This window comes from Lepisma saccharinum, chromosome 1 (assembly GCF_977018435.1).
Source record: "Lepisma saccharinum chromosome 1, izLepSacc3.1, whole genome shotgun sequence".
NCBI lineage: Eukaryota > Metazoa > Arthropoda > Insecta > Zygentoma > Lepismatidae > Lepisma > Lepisma saccharinum.
The window spans coordinates 58,013,608-58,034,652 of NC_139229.1; the positions used below are offsets into that span (position 1 = coordinate 58,013,608).

Here is a 21,045-nt window from a genome sequence, read left to right on the forward strand (position 1 = left end):
AGCCTTCTTAAACCCGAAGGTTCATGGCTGCAGCAACACAGGCCTTCCATCTGTCCCTATCTTGAGCAAGTTCTATATACTCTTTTCCAGCCCTATCGATTTCCTTTAGGTCCATCTCAACGTTGTCCCTCCATCTTCGTCTTGGCCTTCCTACAGGTCTCTTACCATCAGGTTTCCCAACAAGAATCCTGTAAACTCCTCTTTCCTCTCCCATTCGTGCCACATGGCCTGCCCACCTAAGTCTTCTTGATTTAATTATTCTAATAATATCTGGACATGAATACAAATTATGTAGTTCTAAATTATGTAACCTTCTCCACTCACCTGTCTCCTCATCCCTTTTAGGTCCAAAGATTTTTCTAAGGATCTTATTTTCAAATACTCTCAATTTATGCACTGGATGCGCATGTAATAGTTTGCAACTGTGAACAGGACAGTATATTCGCTATTGATTAATCGTTAGATTGTTACTGTGGTTGTACGTGTTTTAGCCGTAATACAACAACGTCAACCTCTGATACTTCCGTTATCTGCACAAAAGTACCACAAGGCATCTGGACACAAACCTGTAGATATCAACCCTGCAACGAGATTTGCAAATATAATTGACATGTAGTTGGGCGTAAACAGCCACATGTAAGCTGTAAGTCCAATAAAATTTATTGTTGTTGATATTTGGCATGTAGCCTGAGACAAAATCCTATATGGACACTTCATTTTGAATACGTTTTTTCCCATTTCTCATATCGTTGGTTCACTTCCCCCTTCCCCTGAGATGATTGCTGATCTTCTGGATGGTAGGCCATGATGTTCGGTCTACTGGACGTGTTTTTCGCAATGTGGTTGATAGTTTGTCATTTTTCACAAAATGTGTGTGTTCCTTGCAACATAGTTAGAATTCATTATATTCCTGTCTACTAGAAGATTGGGATAAATAAATACCCGGGCAACACCGGGCAATCAGCTAGTTAACTATAACGATGTATTATACGTATATGCACACAACACGTAATAATATTTTCCTGCACTCCTGCCTAGGGAAATTGTTTACATGAGGTTGGAAGCCGGTGTTACAATAACACGCCTCTAGTTCTTCCATGAATGATATCGAGCACTAATCAATTACATATCACTGCAATTTACTGAAATGCCACGAATAAAACATAGCCACGTTAGGCCTACGTTATCCATAGTTGTCCGCGACGCGACGGTTTTCAGCTGTTGCCCGAGTGGCTTCTCCACGAACACTGAAAACAATGCAAAGATATGACGGTAACAAAATACCGCCCTCGAATGAATTGACCAATGTGAGTGCAGGTATCTTAAAGCATTACATATACACAAAATAAACAATTGAAGTTATACAGAAACAAATTAATTGCAAAATGAGCAACAGAGAAGTCTGTTATATGCGAATATAAAGACATATAACAAAAGATAAATCGTGATTAGGTTTTTAGAGATAAATCTCCAACAGATGCTATTAGTGGGAAAGGTTTGAGGGGTCTCCAAGTGGAGTTGACATATGGTTGTCAGAGGGAAACTCATCTTTCGGAACTTCCTTTAAAATAAGGTGTCGTTCGAATCAGGACCTTAACTATACCGCTACAACATCTGGGAAGCTCTGTACTTAGGCTATAGGCTATGCATATGTGGCTTATTAATCGCTTTTGACTAATCCTAACGATAACTGATGGTGAGATGAAGTTCATTGATTGATTGATTGATCTGTTGTTTTAAGTCCACTTTATTCACAGTAAGGCTAATCGGGACTGGACCTACAGTTTAAAGTGGGATCCGAACCACCATGTGCCTCCACTGGGTATCGAACCCGGGACCCCTTGATTACAAAGCGACAACGCTACCACTGCGCCATTGGGGAGGATGTTCATGATATGGCGCGCACAAAGAGCAAAATGACAAATCTCGAAGCTAGGAGCTTTGATAGATCAAAAATCGAGAACTTGGTACGCTCGGCTACCGAGGCGACTTAGTTCGCGTCTTCCGTTAAATCCCGTTTGAAACACAGACAAGCACAACGCGCTATGACGACAGGCAGGGGAGGTTCGAGTCCCGACCAAGTTATTTCCCCCCTTTCAGCAAAAATTCTGCAATTGAACATTTAAGAAAGTCACGGACGTTTCTAGCCACTAGCTACACTCCCGGATATCAACAACTACACCGTTAACCTGATTATGAAATATAAACTAAAGCTGAGCCGATACCACTTTGAACCTATACCGATACTCTTACCGGTGGTAGCGTTGTCGCCTGGTATAGTGGAACCACAAGGAAAGAAACCTGCGCAGACCCTCATCGCGCTGGCGGGTGGGGAAAAACACAGGGGGAAGAAGTCTTCGGCGTGGCCAATGTCAGTGTTGCCAGACCTATTGATATCTCGGGAGAATCCCTTAATAAACTATTGCTATGGAACCTCCAACGGCCTGCTCAAAAACACGTTTCCTGCTCATCTTACTTGAACATGGAGGGGAGAGATAAAGTGGAACTCCACTCGGCCACGAAAAATTCTGTTTGAACTGTGACATTATGCCAAACGACACTCAATTGTGCTAGGACATTATTATTATTTTATTTCCATTACTACATTACTATTTTTAGATGGTTGTATTTTATCCCACCCAAAAATCTATTTCTATTTTAGTTATTTTACGTCACGTTTGTACCTCTACGGGTAAGTACGACAATATGGATGAATGAAAAACTGATGAAATGGATGAAGTTACGCAAACACAGTGAAACGTCCTTGACTTACTAGGTAGAAACACTGACTTCGTAGCTTGGGCAAATTATTTTATACATGTGTGTGTGTGTGTGTGTGTGTGGGTGTGTGTGTGTGTGTGTGTGTGGGTGTGTATTATATAATGTATATATATTGAATGCAGCAACATAGAGGGAGTATAACTGACTAATAAAGCATGCGAATGTTAATAACAAGACATTTGCTACAGAACGAAGCGGCATAGTTCAATTACAAAGGAAATGCTTCCAACTTTCATCGGTTTGAAAATACTTAAATTTCTATTCTTAATATACTATTCAATATTTAAATACTTAATTTTCTACAATATTATATAGCGGCATGGACGTCCAGAAGGAAGTGCAAGGATGGTCGCCACCCTCCCCTTCTGGAAAATGACTGATGACATAAAAGTATATATTATTTCATATGTATGCGTTGATTTCAGTCACAGTAATTTACATCCATTATTATAATAGGATGTATGAACGTGATAATTTCAAACTCAAGTGACGTTTTCTGAGATGGCAACATTATTACTGGGTAATATATCTCGTTTACCCGCCTGATAAAAATACATTGTTTCCCCCTTGATGGAAAAAATCGACTATGTAGCACTTCGCCCCCGAGAACGTCTTTCATCCGCTACTATTAGATCATCTGATTTTGTAGCAGATCTTCTGGTTTCCCAACGAACAACCTCCCGATTTTTTCAAGTCTGACCTGGCAACACTGCCCGAGCACCGACAACGGCAGGGAAGTTGCGCGAACGCATTTCACGGAAGGTTTTTTTTTTTCTTGTGGTCGAGCTATAATCAAGGGGTTCCGGGTTCGATAACCGGTGGAGGCATATAGTGGTTCAGATCCTACTTTAAACTCTAGGTCCAGTCCCAAGGAGCCTTGCCCGAGTGGTTAGCGCTGCGACGCCAAGGGTCCCGGGTTCGAATCCCGGTCGGGCTTGGTTGTTTGTGAATGTCCATTCATCAATTTCATCATTTCATCACTCATCCCCATCTTCGCAAATTAGCCAAGAGGCACAAAACGCGAAGTAAAATAAACTAAATCAATCAAATCAATCAAACCAATTAGCCTTACTTTGCATAAAGTGGACTTAAAACACGAAATCGATAGATAAATCGATACTCTTACCGATTCCCACCGATATCGATACCTGAAAATCGCAATAATTAAAATTTGTTCGAAATATTGACCAATATTATTGTGTAAATATTATTCTCTAATTCTATGCATCAATTTACCAAGAAATGTGCTTTAGAATATTCAAGAATTTTATCAGAATATGAAAACAGATATTATGTAATCACAGAATATAATTGTTCGTGCAAAATTGGTGCAAAATAAAAATAAAGTTTGACTTTTGCATAATTTTCAGGATAATGAGCCTCCGCGAATGTATCGCGCTGCATTTTTGCGAACCCCTTGAAAGAGTAATATGTCGGAGAAGTATCGACTGGTATCGGTACATGAATTCCAAACGATACTCTCCTATACCGATATCGCCCTAATATAAACACAATTGATCAAATTTACCGTCCAGAGTATTCCATCATAAACATTTTTTTTCTAAAGCTTGTATTGTGAGCTAACTCTATTCTCTAATGCAAAAGAACCAGGGAAATACATTGCATTGTTCTCCTAAAGCAAACACACGGTAATATGTTCCTATCACCTCTGGCAGTTCAGCGAAATCAGAGCTTGTAAAAAAATATATATAAAACAGAATCAGATACTCGTCGCTCAAATCCTATTCAGAGAGAAAGAAGGGTGTTCAGCCCCACCTCCCTCTGCCCTCCGCTTGTATTCGGAATAAGACTTGGAGCAAAAACACTGCTGTGGAAACGGGTAGGTGGAAAGTGCCTTGTTACGACTGCTTTGTTTGCTCGGCTTCAGGCGGGTTCGTCTCGTTAGCAAGTTTCCACCATTTTTTTTACCCCCCCCCTCTCTCTGTCTCTCCCCTACTCAAGCTCCCTACGGGAAAGAGAACATATGCTAGTATCTGTTTTGGGCAACATTTTGCGATGTCCTGGAGATGCAAACACTCGTTATTCATTTATGAACTTCTCTGCCTGTCAGCGCCTCTTGTTTCTTTACAACATATCGCCCTTCGTTGTTGAATACTCTACCTGAACTCCATCATGCATTTTTATATTAGTTTATGGCTAGTAGATGGCATTTTCGTTGTTCATAGCAATAACATCAGGTTAATTCTTGGTTTGTACCATTTTGCCGAATTGACGAAAAGATTTTATGGTGCTTATATATCGGTTAATACATTTTTACAATTAGCATATTACAGTGTTATTGACTCTAACAGTACTCTACTGTATTTTTATAAATCAGTTAATAACTATTGCAATTATACTTTTGGTACTTGTTGATCTGAAGTTTTGGACTGACGTTTATAGCCATGTATCTTTTAAAGTGCGCCACAGGGTTTAGTATGGTTGAAAATTATAATTACGAAATATTTTATAGTGTATGCCGCCCCCGCTCTTAGAACGCAGCTATGATTTATCGACCTTCGCAATTGTAGCCTCCTCCGAACAAAAATCCTGCGTACGCCACTGGTTCAATTGTATCTTTAACTGTAGACCCCGTCCGAATTAGCCTATCTGAACATAGACTGATCTTACAACAAACTTTTTAAAAATAATAAGTATACAAGGTCTGACAATTAAGTTCGGGAACTTGCCACCGTGCGCGTACGTTGGCAACACTGTACAAACAGCTCGGTTAGGTTTCATAGCCTTGGTTTATCAGTGTTTCACAGCTGTGTTTGTGTCGATGTGTGTCGAGCATGTTGTTGCATGTTTTTGTGCGCCGTCGCGAGAATGTCGAAGCTTGAATTAGAGCAATGAACAAACACTACTAACTTTCTTGTGAAACTTGGCAAGAGTTAAAGTGAAATAATGGACATGTTTGTCCAAGTTTGTCTTGATAATGCCATGAGAAACAGCAGTGTACAAATGAATTAAACGTTGTTTTTTTTTTTCTGGGGGAAGTGAATGCCTCACTGATAAAGAGTAGCCAGGGCCAGCATAAGCATAACTGGCGAAAACATTGGAAAAATTCGTCGAATTGTGAGACAAAATCGTCGGGTGTCTGTGAGAAGCAAAGCAGAACAAGCAATATAATCGATAAACTGTTAGGAAGATTTTAACTGAAAATCGAGTAATGAGAAATGTGTGTGGGAAAATGGCCCTGATGGAGCTCATTGATAAACAGAAGCAAATAGGAGTTGGATTTTGCCAATACCTTTTGGAGAGGCAACACGATGTTTCGGACAGTGCAATCAGTGGCGATGAAAGAGTCCAATGACTTTTTTCTTTACCCGAAGATAAAGCAAATAAAGATAAACTATTAAGAAAAACATTGTGGTGACTTTAGGACATCAAGTGTAATACGACGGCAGCTGTGATGGTCATTCCAGAAAAAAAAAAAAACAGTTCGAAAATTCATTTTAAGGGTGAACTAGACGCTGAATAGCAAGGGGAGTATATCGAAGGTGACCGTACTGCAGCAATAAGAATAGCACTTCTTTTTTTAAGCTTGCGAACTTAATTGTCAGACCTCGTAGTTGGATACACTTCTGTCAAAAGAATTTCGAATGACATGCATGTGGATAATAATACTTTAAAAGTTACGTGAATTAGTACATTATAATGGGTTTAATCTGGTGAGGATATCTGAACCCACGTGAGTCCCAATATCACAGACCAAATTATTTCCCTATTTCCATAACTTCACCACCAACGGTTTCTTTGATGACATGCCTGGTAAAACTGGTAACGCTGACAGGAGGGTTACAGTACCACAAAACCTCCATCAATCTGAACTGAACAACAAAATAAGTATACACCCCTAAAGAAATACAACGTTCACCTTATACGAGTATTATATATTTTGCATAAAATCTGAAAATTCTGTGGACACCTCGCTCGAATGTGATGGAACCAAACTGGAGCACCTTTCCCACTTTAAACAGGAGAGGCATTCATACGTATACTCAGAATATTCCACAAATTATTATGGAAGTTCGTGTATTATAATATTTATGACCCAAGGCCATACAAATAGGCACACATCATGAGATACGTTTAAATTTGCAAGAGTTAATGATCCGTAGACTTTATCCTCTAGATGATTTGCAAATTAAACACACCGGACAAAATGTACAAATGACCCTATTACATCCCCATCACCACTTCCATACTATGTCGTTATGCAATCAGATATGCACTCAAGTATTTACCCCTGTTTCAGCTTATGCCCAGAACGCATGTGACGCCTCCCACCTGGAAGAGATTCTTACAGATGAGATCACAAAAAGGACATAAATGCACACTGTGTGATACAATCTTTTGGAGGTTAAAAGTGAACTCAAGTACATATGTATTACATGTGTTTATTATTTACAAGCAACGTGAAATTTATCAAGCGAAATTCTTGTGTATGTATTTCAAAAGTCAAAATCATACCACGTGAGATGTCACATTTTCGACTTGAAATAGTAATGAACTCTATTGTACATGAGGTATGATGAGGTTCTTGAAAATCAACATTCAACATGGCTCACAGATTTGGGCCAGAATACCATTATTTATGTTCAAGTTAATCTAAACTGAATAAACGGTTATCTTGTTTTCTCTGCTGTTATGACATATTTTTGCACATTAGTGTACACATCAAACCAGGAACCAGAAATTCCTTATGGTCCCAAACTACCATGTCCAAATGCTACAACTTATGGCTTGATTTAATTAGTATACAATGTTCATAGCTTATGACTTTACTCGTCGCAAATATGTAAAAATACTTATGGCATTGACTGTACAAACAAATGTTATTCAAGTGTTAATTACGCCGGAATGATCACATGCATTAGGACCAGTACTTCCGACTTCACAATTGACCTGAAATCATTGTCGTTTAGTAGGCGAAATTTACATGTCAATGAATGATGTATAATCTTTCATTCGTCATTCTGCCAAATAAAGAGAGGAAATAAAATCGCAGTCATTCACAGCATTCCAAGCTTGAGAACTAAAAACGAATGACGAATATCCAACATGCACTTGTAACCTGTGTTATGTTTCAGTCACCAGTTATCAATGCATTATCGAACATTAATGCAATATCTTATACCCCGAAGGCTGAATTATACCATCGTACATTGACATGAGATAACAACACGACTCCACTTTTGAGTTCTTTCGACGAAAGCTATTGTGGCTGATCACTTTCGGTTTCAATCGCTCATGTGCGTACCGATACATCAAGAATGCAACAGGCCGCCATTTCGTGGTTTTCACCCTGCACGTACACGCACATTCGCAGGAAAGCAGTTTTTTGCTTCACAAAATGCTTATCTTAATGCACTTGATAAGATTAAACATGTTCGATGCGAACTTCTAACATCAGGCTAATGTTGCCAATGTGTCCTTGTTTAAATAGGGAAAACAATATCTTACCTGATGTAAGGGAACATGGCGGAGTCGAGCAAACCAATCGGTGCACACATTCCTGTCTTCAAATAAAGGTGCGAAACCTACCTCATTGCTTTTTTATGTTCGTTTCCATTACCATTACACTCTCGTCGGGCTGAAACATTAATTTTCTGCCAGACCGATCAACTAAGACTACAAACTTCCTGCGACGCGATCACTCTATCCGTACCGCGTATATTCTCCATCCCCGAGTCCCTTCGAGCCAAACCGTTGCTTCCCACGGTTTGACCCGCACCGTAAGTTGCACATTCGGGATGCATAAAATTGTGGATTCTTGATCCATCAAATGCGACATTGTAACAATGTCTTTAAACAGAGACAAAGTACGTTAGGCGTTATATCAAATAACCGCTTTTTCAGCGTCATTGGCGGTAAAAACAAGATCTAAGATTGTTGTTGCCCTCTCTGTTCATACACACCACCTAGCGTGAATCTCGCATACTACATGGACGAATTGCTTCGTGATCAAAAGTTGAGAAATTAGAACCACAGTATTGAAATACTTGCTTCGAAATGGACTTTACGTTGCACGTGTTATATTGTTTCATCCTTTCTTAACCATTTTCGAGAATTATAGGCTAACCATATGGCATAATCGCCAGTGTGTCATAACATAAGCAATTTTTTAGAGGAAGTTCTCTGGGTACTAGAATATCACTCCCACATTCCACAGCGGTGCTAATTGAGTCCAGCAGATTATTTTAAGGAAAAGTTTCAAAAACCATAAACCTTTAGCAGTGAACTTGTTGACCGCATACTTTACAGCGACACGCCAGTAACCTCGGGTAGACATTCCCGGAGATGTTTTGACCTCTACGGGGAATAAATGAGCTCCCAGCCGAGAGATGGAAGCACAGGTAATGGGAAAGATCGTCGGGGTCACAAACGACCGAAGACCACTCAGGAATTGAGCAACCAGGGCTGGCAAACTGTCTCAGTAAGACGTTTGTGTTTTCACGAAACTAATTAGCCCTCCAAGGTTGAATTCGAGAACGGGAGAGTGCACCCCACCCCCTCCTTGCCTTTTCTCCCGACAAAGGTTACGGAATTGGGGGGAGCGAGGAGGGGAAAGGGGTGACGTCGCAGGTCTTCATTAGAGTTGCTATAATTAGTGCTGCGTGGCATCAGACTTCATTAACTCAAACAGTGAAGGAAATCAAGACACCCTGTTTTGTCCGGCAAAAATTACCACAGTCTTTTTTTTACTTTTCTTCACCCAGAATCCTCAGCGAAACGAGAGGGTGTCCAATTAGCTATTGTAGAAACGGAAGGTTGAAACTTCTATTTCAAAGTACCAGACAAAGAAAGGACCGACCACGTGCTGATTTTGACCCTTATAGTTTCAAGTGTTAATGAAACAACAACAACGCTCATGTTGCTTTACCTACGTACGAGGTGTTATCAAAAAGTTTCGGAACTGGTACAAAAAGTAACAGACTAGCCACCATATCTTCCAAAGGATTCTTGGCAGTTAATGTAAGTCACTGAATCGAAGGCCTTCTGAAAGTCTCCATCCCACACAGCACACAAATGTCCAAAATATATCCACTGAATATCTTTTGGTAATTTATGTCGGAAGTTCTGAATGTTCAATACATATCCAGGAATTTCCAATTGACATCCACTGGAAATCTGCCGGATATCCATTTGTCCGCATACTTGATATCCAAAAGTATCCAGAAAGGATATGTTTTGGATATTTTCGGATCACTTTTGGACATCAAGTGATACGTAATCTGTACATTATCCTTTGATTTAGACTTTTTTGTACGTACTTTGGATATTGTATGAACCTCATCTCGATATTATTTCGATATGAAAGTGTGCATGCAACAGTCAACCACGAATGATTGTTGTTAATTTTCTTGCTCCCCCTTAAAATAGGGCACTAGTCAAGTTGGATAGTTCAATGAACTAACCGATCTGTAACTACGCACTGGTAAAGAGCAGGCTGGAAAGTTCATATGAACTAACCGAAGTCTCAGTACGTGTTTTTTGTCCAGCACTTTTTTTTTTTTTTTTTTGCCAGTGTTAACCCGTTGAGAGGGTTATGCCCTCACTTCGGTAAGTGATTTCATTGTAAGTTATGTGTCTTTCATCATTGTGGATGGTCTAAGTGCTTTTTTATATTGCAGAATATTTTTCTTATCAAGATTGGTGATTCGTATGTGTTATCTTACTTTTGGGCATGGTTGAGAAGATTGTAAATATGTATTTCGATATTTGGAGTCGGAGTATTGTTGGTACTGCTTAGGCTGTAGTGGTGGGATAAATATGGCATGATAACTGCGATGGATGATATATATCGTATTCGTGTTTCTGTGGGTCTAGATCATCTAGATAACATGAATACATGGTGAGCAGATGTTGTAATGGCGTATAAATATGTGTAGGTGCTGCATCATGTCGGATATCAAGATGAATGGTATTCCAGAATACTGGGTTTTCGGATATCATGGCTTTGTTTATGTATCGTTGGCGAAGGCTCTCGACGTGATACAGAATAGTCGGGAAGGAAATTCTGTCATACAGTAGTGTTGTGGGATAAGGTAATTTAATCCGGAAAGCCAATCTAAATGCGTGCCGTTCAAAGATTTCCAGTTGGTCGTAGAAGGAGGCAGAAGCGTCAATCCAAGCAATATGCCCGTGAGTGATGGCTGGGCGCAAGAACATTTTGTAGGTGGTTAGGACTGTTGTCGGGTGTAATCCCCAAGATGTACCCACCAGTTTCCATAATAGGTTTAGGCGGTTCTTTACCTTCTTCTTTATCCTTTCTAAGTGTGGGCGCCAGGTCAGTTTTTCATCTATGGTAACCCCAAGGTATGTTACGTGATTTGAAGGTAAGATGCGTCTCCCCTCTATTTTAATCTCCAAGAGTTTGGGGTTTCGGTGTACTTTGGAGCGACAGTGGGGAGGTAGGAAAACTACTGCCTGAGTTTTGGGAGAGTTTATTGATAGTTTCCATTGGTTGCACCAGCGAATAAAGGAGTCTACGGCCTTTTGGAGTGTTTTATTAATGGATTGAACTGTTTTCCCAAGAGTTAGGAAAGCAGTGTCATCTGCAAATTGGAATACGTGTGTGCTGGTATCCATGGTCGGCATATCTGTTACATACATTAAATATAACAGCGGTGACAAAACAGACCCCTGTGGGACTCCTGTGTGCAAGAAGATGGGATAGGATGTTGCCGAGTTCAGAGAGATGTATGCCATGCGGCCTGCCAGGAACGAATGGATAAGGCGAATGTAGCATTGAGGAAGTTGGAATTTGTGGAGTTTATATATTAATCCCGAATGCCATACTTTGTCAAACGCCTTTTCGAGATCGAATAAAAGAAGACACGATGGCAAGGACTTGTTATAGTGGTTTGTCATAGTTGTTATCAATCTCAGAAGTTGGTCGTTGAGGCTGATGGATGGTCGGAAGCCTGCTTGATGTGCAGGTAGAAGCTTCTTGGATGAAAGGTGTTGGTGCAATCTGCGTACAAGTACTTTTTCAAAGATTTTGCTGAGGGTCGATGTGAGCTGTATTGGTCTGTAAGAGGATACTTCGCAAACAGGTTTCCCGGGTTTGGCGAACAGCAGCATTTTGGAAACTTTCCATTCTGTCGGGAAGTAGCCTGTTCGTAGTATATGGGTATATATGGTGGCTAGGATGAGCAGAAAGGTTCTTGGAGCCTCTCTGACGAGTCGGTAGGTTACCGAGTCGAAGCCTGGAGCAGTGTTTCTTTTCCGAGATATGGCGCACGCTATGTCTTCTGGTGTTATAGGTGAGGTTAGAGGTTTATTTTCATCCATACTATGGTCATTGTTAGGTTTGAGAGCTCGGTTATGTGGGTTTGAGACACGTTGTACTGTACGTGATAGGGTTGTTTTGTGTAATGGTTGAGTTTGTGGTGTGAAGATACCTTGAAAGTGGTGTGCAAAGGCGTTTGCTTTCTCTTGGTCGTCGTCTACGGATTTCCCATCGACTATAATGGGATATGTAGTTCTTGACCTTTTCCCTGTGAGTTTGTTAAATTGCTGCCAGTATTTGGATGGATGTGATGTATCAGCCAGTGTATTGCACGTTTTTATCCAATTCCTTCTTTTATATGCAATAATATAGTTTTGTACCGTGCGGAGGAGTTGTCTATGATGCCGTAACGCTTCAGGATTTCTTGTTACAACATACTCTCGGAAGGCACGCCTGGAGGCTGAAATCAGTTTTAGATAGTTCGGCGGTAATTTTGGTTTATAGAGATTGATGGTTTGAAGTGGGATGGTACTTTTAGCAGCTTCAGTTAAGGCAGAAGTGAGTAATGGGACTACATCATCCAGATCCCTATCGTTTGTTGGTGTATCTGCGTTTTGCACGGAGTTTTCGATTGCATTACGATATTTTTCCCAGTCTGCTTGATCGTAGGAGTACCTTGTTATGAGAAAGGGTTTGTGAGGAGTTTGTGCAGGTGCATCAACTGTAAAGATTATAGGTGCGTGATCGCTACCAATGGGTTGAAGTATATCCACGTTGCTATTTGTAAGGAGGGAAGTCGATGTAAGTACAACATCTGGAGAAGTACTGCTGATTGGTCTAGATGGTTTCGGAAGTTGGTGGAAATGGCAGTTTTGGCAGTTGACTATAGTTTGGTGAAATTGTCGCTTTTCGGCTTGTGGTCGACTATGGAGATTTATGTCGGCCATGATTATGTAATGCTTGTAGCTGTTTTCAATGTAATTGATAAAGTTATATGGTATAGGATGTCCAGGCCGAACATAAATGGTTGCTAGGGTAATGCTTCTGTGTCTCAGATATATTGTTGCTATGCTGTATTCCGGCAGGTTGAAATGCGGTGGTAATGTGTGTTCTCTGTGCGGATATGATTTTCGAAAGCCAATTGCAGTTCCTCCATTTGCACGTTGAGCTTCCGTTGGCCCATCATGTCGAATCATATTATATCCGCTGATCTTGGGTTTGAATTTTGGCGTTAGGAATGTTTCGTTGAAGGCAAAAGCTGATATATTCTTTTCCTGCAAGACAGTCTCAAATAAGCTTTTGTGTTTTGTTAAAGAGCGAATATTTAAGAAGAGAAAAGAATAACCCATGATTGTTATGAAGAGTCTGAAAACTGTTTTAGGATGTACTTGTGTTTTCAAGAGGGTTGATATTGAAATGGACATGTGGACCCGTATACGTAGTGTGTAACTGCAGTTTGAAAAGTGTTTTTGCAGCGAGTATGACTTGGTCCAGAATATGTGTGCGTAGGAATGGCTGGATGTTTTGAGTTGTAATAGTAAAGAATCGTAGCAGATCTTCCACAGTGAATTTGCCGGTTTGGTTGAGCTATCTATAGTTCGGATGGAAACAACAAGCTCAGGGTGATTTGGTACTGGGTTAGGTCTGGCTTGGCATTTATAGCTGTAAGTAGGATGTCCTTCAGAGCATGTGTTGCATTTAGGCGGGTTCTGGATGTTTGTACAAGTGTTGGTAGAATGTGGCCCAGAACAGTATCCACAGATGGCTGAATTTGGACAGTTGGTTGTAGTGTGCTGATTGTATGTTTGACAACGTTCACAACGCACTGGCAGTGGTGTTGACGTCCTGGAAGGTTCGACTCTGTGCTTTCGACAATATATATAGGCTCCATTGTGCAAAAGTTCGTCCACGGTATATTTATCTACTGTCAGTATTCGAACCATATAGGTTGGTCCGTTGTCATTTCGGATTCTCATGCACTTGTGGATGGTGTGACCTTCTGCCTGAATTTCTTCAGCGATTTCTGTGTCGGTGTATTCAGGGGGAACACCCGGAATCACCACTGATAGCATTGGTGCTCGTTTAGGCGGAGGAGGTTGCTTTGGACGTGTAGAGGTTAGTGTCTTCATATTGGCATTTGTACCAAAAATTTGGTAGGAGGCCTTGTCTCTGATAATGGTGGAGAAATGTGGGTCAGTAGATTTTATAAGTATTCCGTTCCTGGTGAAGACTATTTCATTAACTGAAGCTCTTGGCACATATTTTAGGATTTGATTTAGGATATGTTTTGGCGTCTTGTATTTGGTGTCGTAGTTCGAAAGAAGGAAATTGTACAGCTCTGGTGTCTGTGTGTTTACTCCGGTCTTGTTCTGTCTGGAGTCTGTTCTCTCTGGAAGTTTCTGCTTTTTGTTGGCAAGTGGTGACCTAGATCGATCTCGGGAATCCATGGAAGAGCTTCGGGAATTTGGGTTTTCTAGCTTGTTCCGGCCTCTGGCTCTGACATCTCTAGGGACAGTACCCCCAACTTGTTGGGGGAGCCCTTTATGCATCGCTTCCCTTGCACTACTTTGCAATCGGCGAGTGAGTGTGGAAGCTGCACTTTGCACGTGATGGAGAGAGTCAGAGTCCAAGTCTCGGAACAGACACTTACCGAACAAGATTTTAGAACCAAACAGCCAATGAGAAACGAGGACAGAAACCAGAGCCAACGAAAGAAAGAAAGGACTGGTACTGTGACCAGAGCTCCAACGGTGAATGTTTGGGGCTACAACCTAGTTGCGGCCACCTGAAAAGTGTCGTTCGAGCTAGATATCCCTTCGCAGCAAGGCGTTCAACAAAGTACCTCGGGAACACCAAACCACTGTGTAGACTGCAATTACCTCCAGTCGTCCGTTCCAAACGTACTGAAATTACAGTCACAGCAAATGTTCCAAGGGGGTTTTCTCTCGACGCACTGACGTGTTGTCCAGCACTTTTTTTTTTTTTTTTGTCCTCGTTTTCCATTTAGAAGGCTACACCTTCTCTTTGGTAAGTGAATTGTTTTCATAAATGTTTTCCCTTGCAAGGTGATGGTCTAAGTGTGTTTTCAGTATTGAAGTGGTACAAATTTACTTATTCGGGGGGTAGTTCACTTAGATGTTATTTATTCAGTAGTGGGAAAATAACTTGTTAGGAAAGTAATAATTTGCTATGGTGCGGCATGTGTTGGATATATCACGTGCCGTAGTTCCGGAGGATGATGGATTATATACAGCTGATAATCAGGATGCTGTGGATCTATCAGGAAGGTATACATGGTTAAGAGATGCTGTAATGGTGTGCAGTGGTAAGTGGGAAGGCAGTCGTGTAGAGCATCTTCGTACATTGTGCTGAGAAGTTGTGGATGGTGCGAGTTCATTCGACCAGTTATATATTTGTGACGGATGGCTTCGATGTGGGTTGTGATTTCCGGGAAGGTTATTCGCTCGTACAGTAGTCGTGTAGGACTTGGTAGGACTACTCTGAAGGCCAAACGAAGAGCATGTCTTTCCATAACTTGTAGTTTGTGATAGAATGAGTCTGGGGCTGATATCCATGCAGTGTGGCCGTAAATAATTGCTGGTCGAAGGAAAGCCTTGTAGGTATGTAGTACAACCTGGGAGTTGAGTCCCCAGGATGTTCCAATTAGCCGTTTGAGCAAGCTCAGACGATTTGTAGCTTTTTGGACGATGTTGAGCAATTGAGGTTTCCAGGTTAGCTTGGAGTCAAATATGACTCCCAGATATTTTGCAGTGGTGGCAGGCAGAATTGGAGTTCCCCGTATTTTGATGTTTAATAATGTTGGGTTCCTTTGGATCTTCGAGCGACAGCCTGTCTGTAGAAACACCAATGCTTGTGTTTTGAGAGCATTAATTGTGAGACGCCATGTGTCACACCATCTTTGGAAGGAGTTTATAGCTGGTTGGAGAGTTTTGTTTATGGCTTGGATGGTTGAACAACAGGCGAGAAATGCGGTGTCGTCAGCAAATTGGTAGATTGAAACTTGTGGGGGTTTTGGCATATCGGCAACGTATAGTATGTAGAGTAATGGTGATAAAGCAGCACCCTGTGGAACGCCAGAGTAAGGGAAAATGGGGTATGACATTGCTCCATTTACAGTGACATAAGCGACCCTATTTGTTAGGAAGCTGTGTACTAATCTGACATAGGAAAGCGGTAGGTGGAATTTATGGAGCTTGTAGATGAGCCCAGTATGCCATACTTTGTCAAATGCTTTCTCCAGGTCGGATGGGCCTCCCCCATGGCGCAGTGGTAGCGTCAGTGCCTTGTAATCAAGGGGTCCCGGGTTCGATACCCGGTGGAGGCACAAGTGGTTCGGATCCCACTTTAAACTGTAGGTCCAGTCCCGATTAGCCTTACTGTGCATAAAGTGGACTTAAAACACCAACTCATAACAGCTTTCTCCAGGTCGAATAGTACTAGACAGGATGGTTTGGATGTGTTGAAGTGATTTGTGATGCGAGTCGTTAGTTTTAGTAAATTGTCAAGGACACTGTGTTGAGGTCTAAAGCCTGCTTGGTGCGACGGAAGTAAACTGTGTGCTTGTAAGTGCATGTGTATGCGTCGAACAATGATGCGTTCGAATATTTTGCTAAATGTTGATGTGAGCTGAATAGGTCGATAGTTTGTTGGGTTGGTACTATCTTTGTTTGGCTTTGGGAACATTAGAACCTTTGAAATCTTCCAGTCTGTCGGGTAGTGTCCTGTGCGGAGGATAAAATTGTAGATAATGGCCAGAAAGGACAGCAATGCAAGCGGGGCCTGTTTAATCAATATGTATGTGATATTGTCCAATCCGGGAGCAGTGTTTCTCTTCCTACGCACAGTATTGATAATATCATCTGTTGTGATAGTAACAGTTAGAGCATTTGTAGGATCAATAGTGTGCGTATTACTGGGTTGCAGTTGCCTGTTATTGGGGTTGGTGACTCTGTCAATTTTGGTCTGGAGGCGGAGATTTGGAGCTAGTTGTGGTGTTGGAGTGAAAGTGTCTTGCAAGACATTTGCGAAGGCATAAGCTTTTTCAGTGTCGGTGTTTAGGGCTGCGTCCTTGATTGTTATTGGATAAGGAGTACTACTGCATTGTCCAGTGAGCACCTTGAAACGTTTCCAGTATTTGGTGGGATGGCTTTCATCACTCAATTGGTTGCACGTTTCAATCCATCGACGTTGTTTATAAGCTTTTACATAGTTTTGTACTGTACGCAGCCATTGACGGTGTAAGTTAAGGGATTCAGGATTTCTGGTCTGGAGGTAGTCCCTGTATGCTCGTCGTGATGCTGTGATTAGGTGAAGATATTGCGGAGGTAGCTTTGGTTTGTAACTATTCAGAGTGGTCGTAGGTATGTTAGTGGTTGCCGCACTGGTAATCTGAGCAGATGTTCCACCGCCGTATCGAGTTCCTCTGAATTGTTTGGTGGTGGATGCGGGTGAGAGAAAGCATTCTGTAGCTTTTCACTATATGCCTCCCAGTTCGCTTTGTTGTAACACCAGATTTTTCGAGGTTGTATTGTACTGCTCGTGTTGCGGTTTCCAAGATTTAAGGTAATTTTCACTGGGTCATGGTCACTGCCGATGGAATCCAGCACAGATATGTTCAAGCAGGCACTTGGAGATGTTGATGTTATAACAACGTCAGGTGTAGTGTTACTTATGGGACGTGTGGCTCTGGGCAGTACATGGAATTCTGCTGTAGTGTTTTGGTCCAGAAATTGTAAAAAGTTTGTTTTGTCTTGCATGCTACGACTATGATAATTGATGTCCGCTGCTATGATATAATGTTTGCTAAGGGTTTGGATATGTTGAAAGAATTGGTATGGAATAGTCTCCCCTGGTCTTACATAGATGGTAGCAAAAGTAACGACCCGGGATGGAAAATAGATGGTACTAGCAGTATGTTCTGGCAAGTGGAAGTTTGGTGGGAAGGTAACTTTTCGATATGGTAATTTTCTATCTACTCCAATTGCTGTGCCACCGTTTACTCTTAAGCCCGGCGGACCATCGTGGCGTAAGATGTTGTATGGTGGAATATTACAGATCATTTTTGGAGCAAGATAGGTTTCGTTTAGCGCAAAGCAGTGAACAGATTCTTCCAAAAGAAGGCGTTGCAATAAAGCTTTTCGTTTAGAAACGGATCGGATATTTAAAAATAGAAAATTATACATATTCCGTACTGCCTTATTCAAAACCTTAAACCGCAGTTTCCAAGTGGGATATGTGGAAATGCACATGAGGACCAGAGTATGTTGCATGGAGTTGCAAGTTGAAAATTGTTTTTGCAGATGCTGTTACTTGGGTTAATATGTGCGTTCTTAAAAATGGGTGCACATTTTGGAGAGTCAGGGTGAAGAAACGTATTAGATCTTCCACTGTTACTGGATGTCGTAGTGAATTGTCAGGTTCTGTAGCAGTGTCATTGGTGCGCAGGGGAACTGTTAGATCAGGGTGTTCAGGTATTGCATCTGGCTTGGCTTTGCATTTGTAACTGTATGTAGGATGGTTTTCCGTACATGTGACACATTTTGGTGCAACAGCTTGGTTTTGACATTCTCTGGTTGAATGGGGTCCTGAACAGTATCCGCATTTATCTCGGTTTGGACATGCAGCAGTAGTGTGCTTGTTATACTGTTGGCATTTTTCGCACCGCAATGGAAGAGGTTGTTGAGAACGGGATGGTTCAACTTTGTACCTGCGTCTGTATATGTATGCTCCACTGTGTAGTAGGGTGTCTACAGCATTTTGTGAGTCTGTTAGGACCCGCACCATGTATGTGGGTCCGTTGTTATTGCGAATACGGATACATTTGCGGATTAGTACACCTTCGCATTCCAGTTCCTCAAAAATCTCTTCGTCTGTTAGACTAGGTTCTACACCCCTGATGACAACTGATAGTAGTGGGGATTTATGTGGTGGTGGTGGTTGTTTTTGAATGGAAGCATTTAGTGTTTGGATGTTTGCTTTGGCTCCATAGATTTCAAAAAAAGCTTTGTTTCTAATTAGTTTTGCAAAGTCTGGATCTGGTGATTTCAATATGATGCCATTACGGGTGAACAGTATTTGTGCAATTTGTGCCCTTGGTACATACTTAGATGTTTGTTGGAACACATGTTTTGCTGTATTGAATTTGGTGTCGTAATTGGTGAGCAGGAAGTTGTATAAGCTGTTATCCTGTTGTCTGGATTTTAGTTGGGTTGCATGAGCTGTATTTCCTGTATCTCGTTTAATTGGTGATCTAGATCGTTGACGTTGAGGTAGAGGTAATCCTTCATAGGAATTGCGACGTCGGTGTTTTGTGGAATAGCTGGACGTTTGCATTGGATCATTGGTACTTCGTGAATCGAGCATCGTCTCGGAGTTTGGACCGTCCGTCCGTTTAGTACCTCCGGTGAAGGTTTTCACCCCTTCTCGCTGTCGTAGCAGCGTTGCAGGAAGACCATGATGCATATCAGAAGACCACAACCGTGAGTTGTTTATATGATCCAATAGAACAAACGCAAATCCTATGGGAAAAGAGGCACAAACTCAAACCAACTGACAACTCAATCCAAAGAAGCGAATCCAAATTCCAAACTAATTGTAGAGCCCAAGACAAAATAAGAGGAAGGATGAAGGTAGTAAGGGAAAACAGTTTCAAAAAATAGTGCAAGTCGTATGTCTGCTCCACTCAACGTGTTCAACCAAAAATGTTCCTCGCAATCACCTAACCACCGTATAGGCACAATTGGTACCGTTTGTCCGTTCCAGACTTACGGCTTCCACCTGGAATAATTGGCCCACGATGCGTGACACAAGAGAGACCGACTTACAATTACCTATACCTTGATGTGTCCAGCACACATAGCTCCTGATTATACGAGGTGCGGCAATTAAATAACGAGACTGCGCACCTCCTGTCGCGTAGGATAGTTGGGGGAGGTAGCTATTGATGTGTTGTTGATATTGAACCTTCATGCGCACCCACTGTTTGTTTCATGATTCTGAAAGCTTTTCTTTTCTTTGCAGGCTTGCTTGAAGAGGACAGTGTTCTGTAGTAGTGCCGGAATCATGGTGGACAATAAAGTTGAGCAGCGCATTAACATCAAATTTCTGGTGAAATTAAAAAAAACACCGACGGAATGTTGTGCAATGTTAAAAGAGGTGTATGGTGATAATGCTAGGTCACATGCGCGAGTGGTCGAACTGCACAAACGATTTTCAGAAGGGAGGGAGGAGGTTGAAGATGATGAACGTCCCGGCCGCCCTGTGAGTTCAAGAAAGAACGACAATGTTCAAAAAATTCATGAACTTGTGCGGAAAGACAGACGTCTGAGCATTCGGATGCTCGCAGACATGATGAACATTAACAAAGAGACAGTAACACAAATTTTGCATAAGAATTTAAACATGATAAAAATGTGTGCAAAAATTGTTCCGAAAAACCTCTCTCAGGACCAAAAAGACAATCTAAAGACCATTTGCTGTGACATCATGGAACGACTCAAAGCAGACCCAGAATTGCTAACACGTGTCATCACATGTGATGAAACATGGATTTTCCAATAAGATCCCGAGACCAAGCGTCAATCCATGCACTGGAACACTCCCACATCGCCAAGAATGAAAAAAGCACGAATGAGCAAGTCGAAACTGAAGGCAATGCTCATCGTTTTTTTCGATATCAGGGGTATCATCATGACTGAATGGGTACCTCAGTGTCCAACGGTGAATCAGACCTACTACAAAGAAGTCCTAAGCAAACTGAGGGAAAGAATGAGGAAGAAGAGACCGGATTTGTGGAAGAACGATGCATGGATCCTCCACCAGGACAATGCGCCTGTCCATAATGCCCTTTCTGTGAAGCAGTTTTTAGCCGCCAACCGCATTCCTGTGCTCGACCATCCTCCGTATTCCCCAGACCTGGCCCCTGTGACTTTTATATCTTCCAAAAAGTGAAAAGTTCATTGAAGGGAACACATTTTCACTCCGTGGAAGAGGTGAAACGAAAA

The 21,045-nt window shown here is 41.6% G+C and overlaps 1 protein-coding gene across 1 annotated transcript; it reads left to right on the forward strand.

Annotated features, from left to right (window-relative positions):
- The first annotated feature begins 9,112 nt into the window (after positions 1-9,112).
- Positions 9,113-20,602, forward strand: LOC145982334 (protein GVQW3-like). Its single transcript, XM_083115910.1, has 2 exons — positions 9,113-9,223; positions 20,063-20,602. The coding sequence occupies exons 1-2, from the start codon at positions 9,113-9,115 to the stop codon at positions 20,600-20,602; spliced, it is 651 nt and encodes a 216-aa protein (XP_082972036.1).
- Positions 20,603-21,045: the final 443 nt, after the last annotated feature.

Coding starts and splice junctions, on each gene's coding strand:
- LOC145982334 (XM_083115910.1), top strand. CDS start 9,113: ATGAGCTCCCAGCCGAGAGATGGAAGCACAGGTAATGGGAAAGATCGT. Junction 9,224..20,062: donor AGGGCTGGCAAACTGTCTCA/GTAAGACGTTTG, acceptor TTTTCTTTGCAG/GCTTGCTTGAAGAGGACAGT.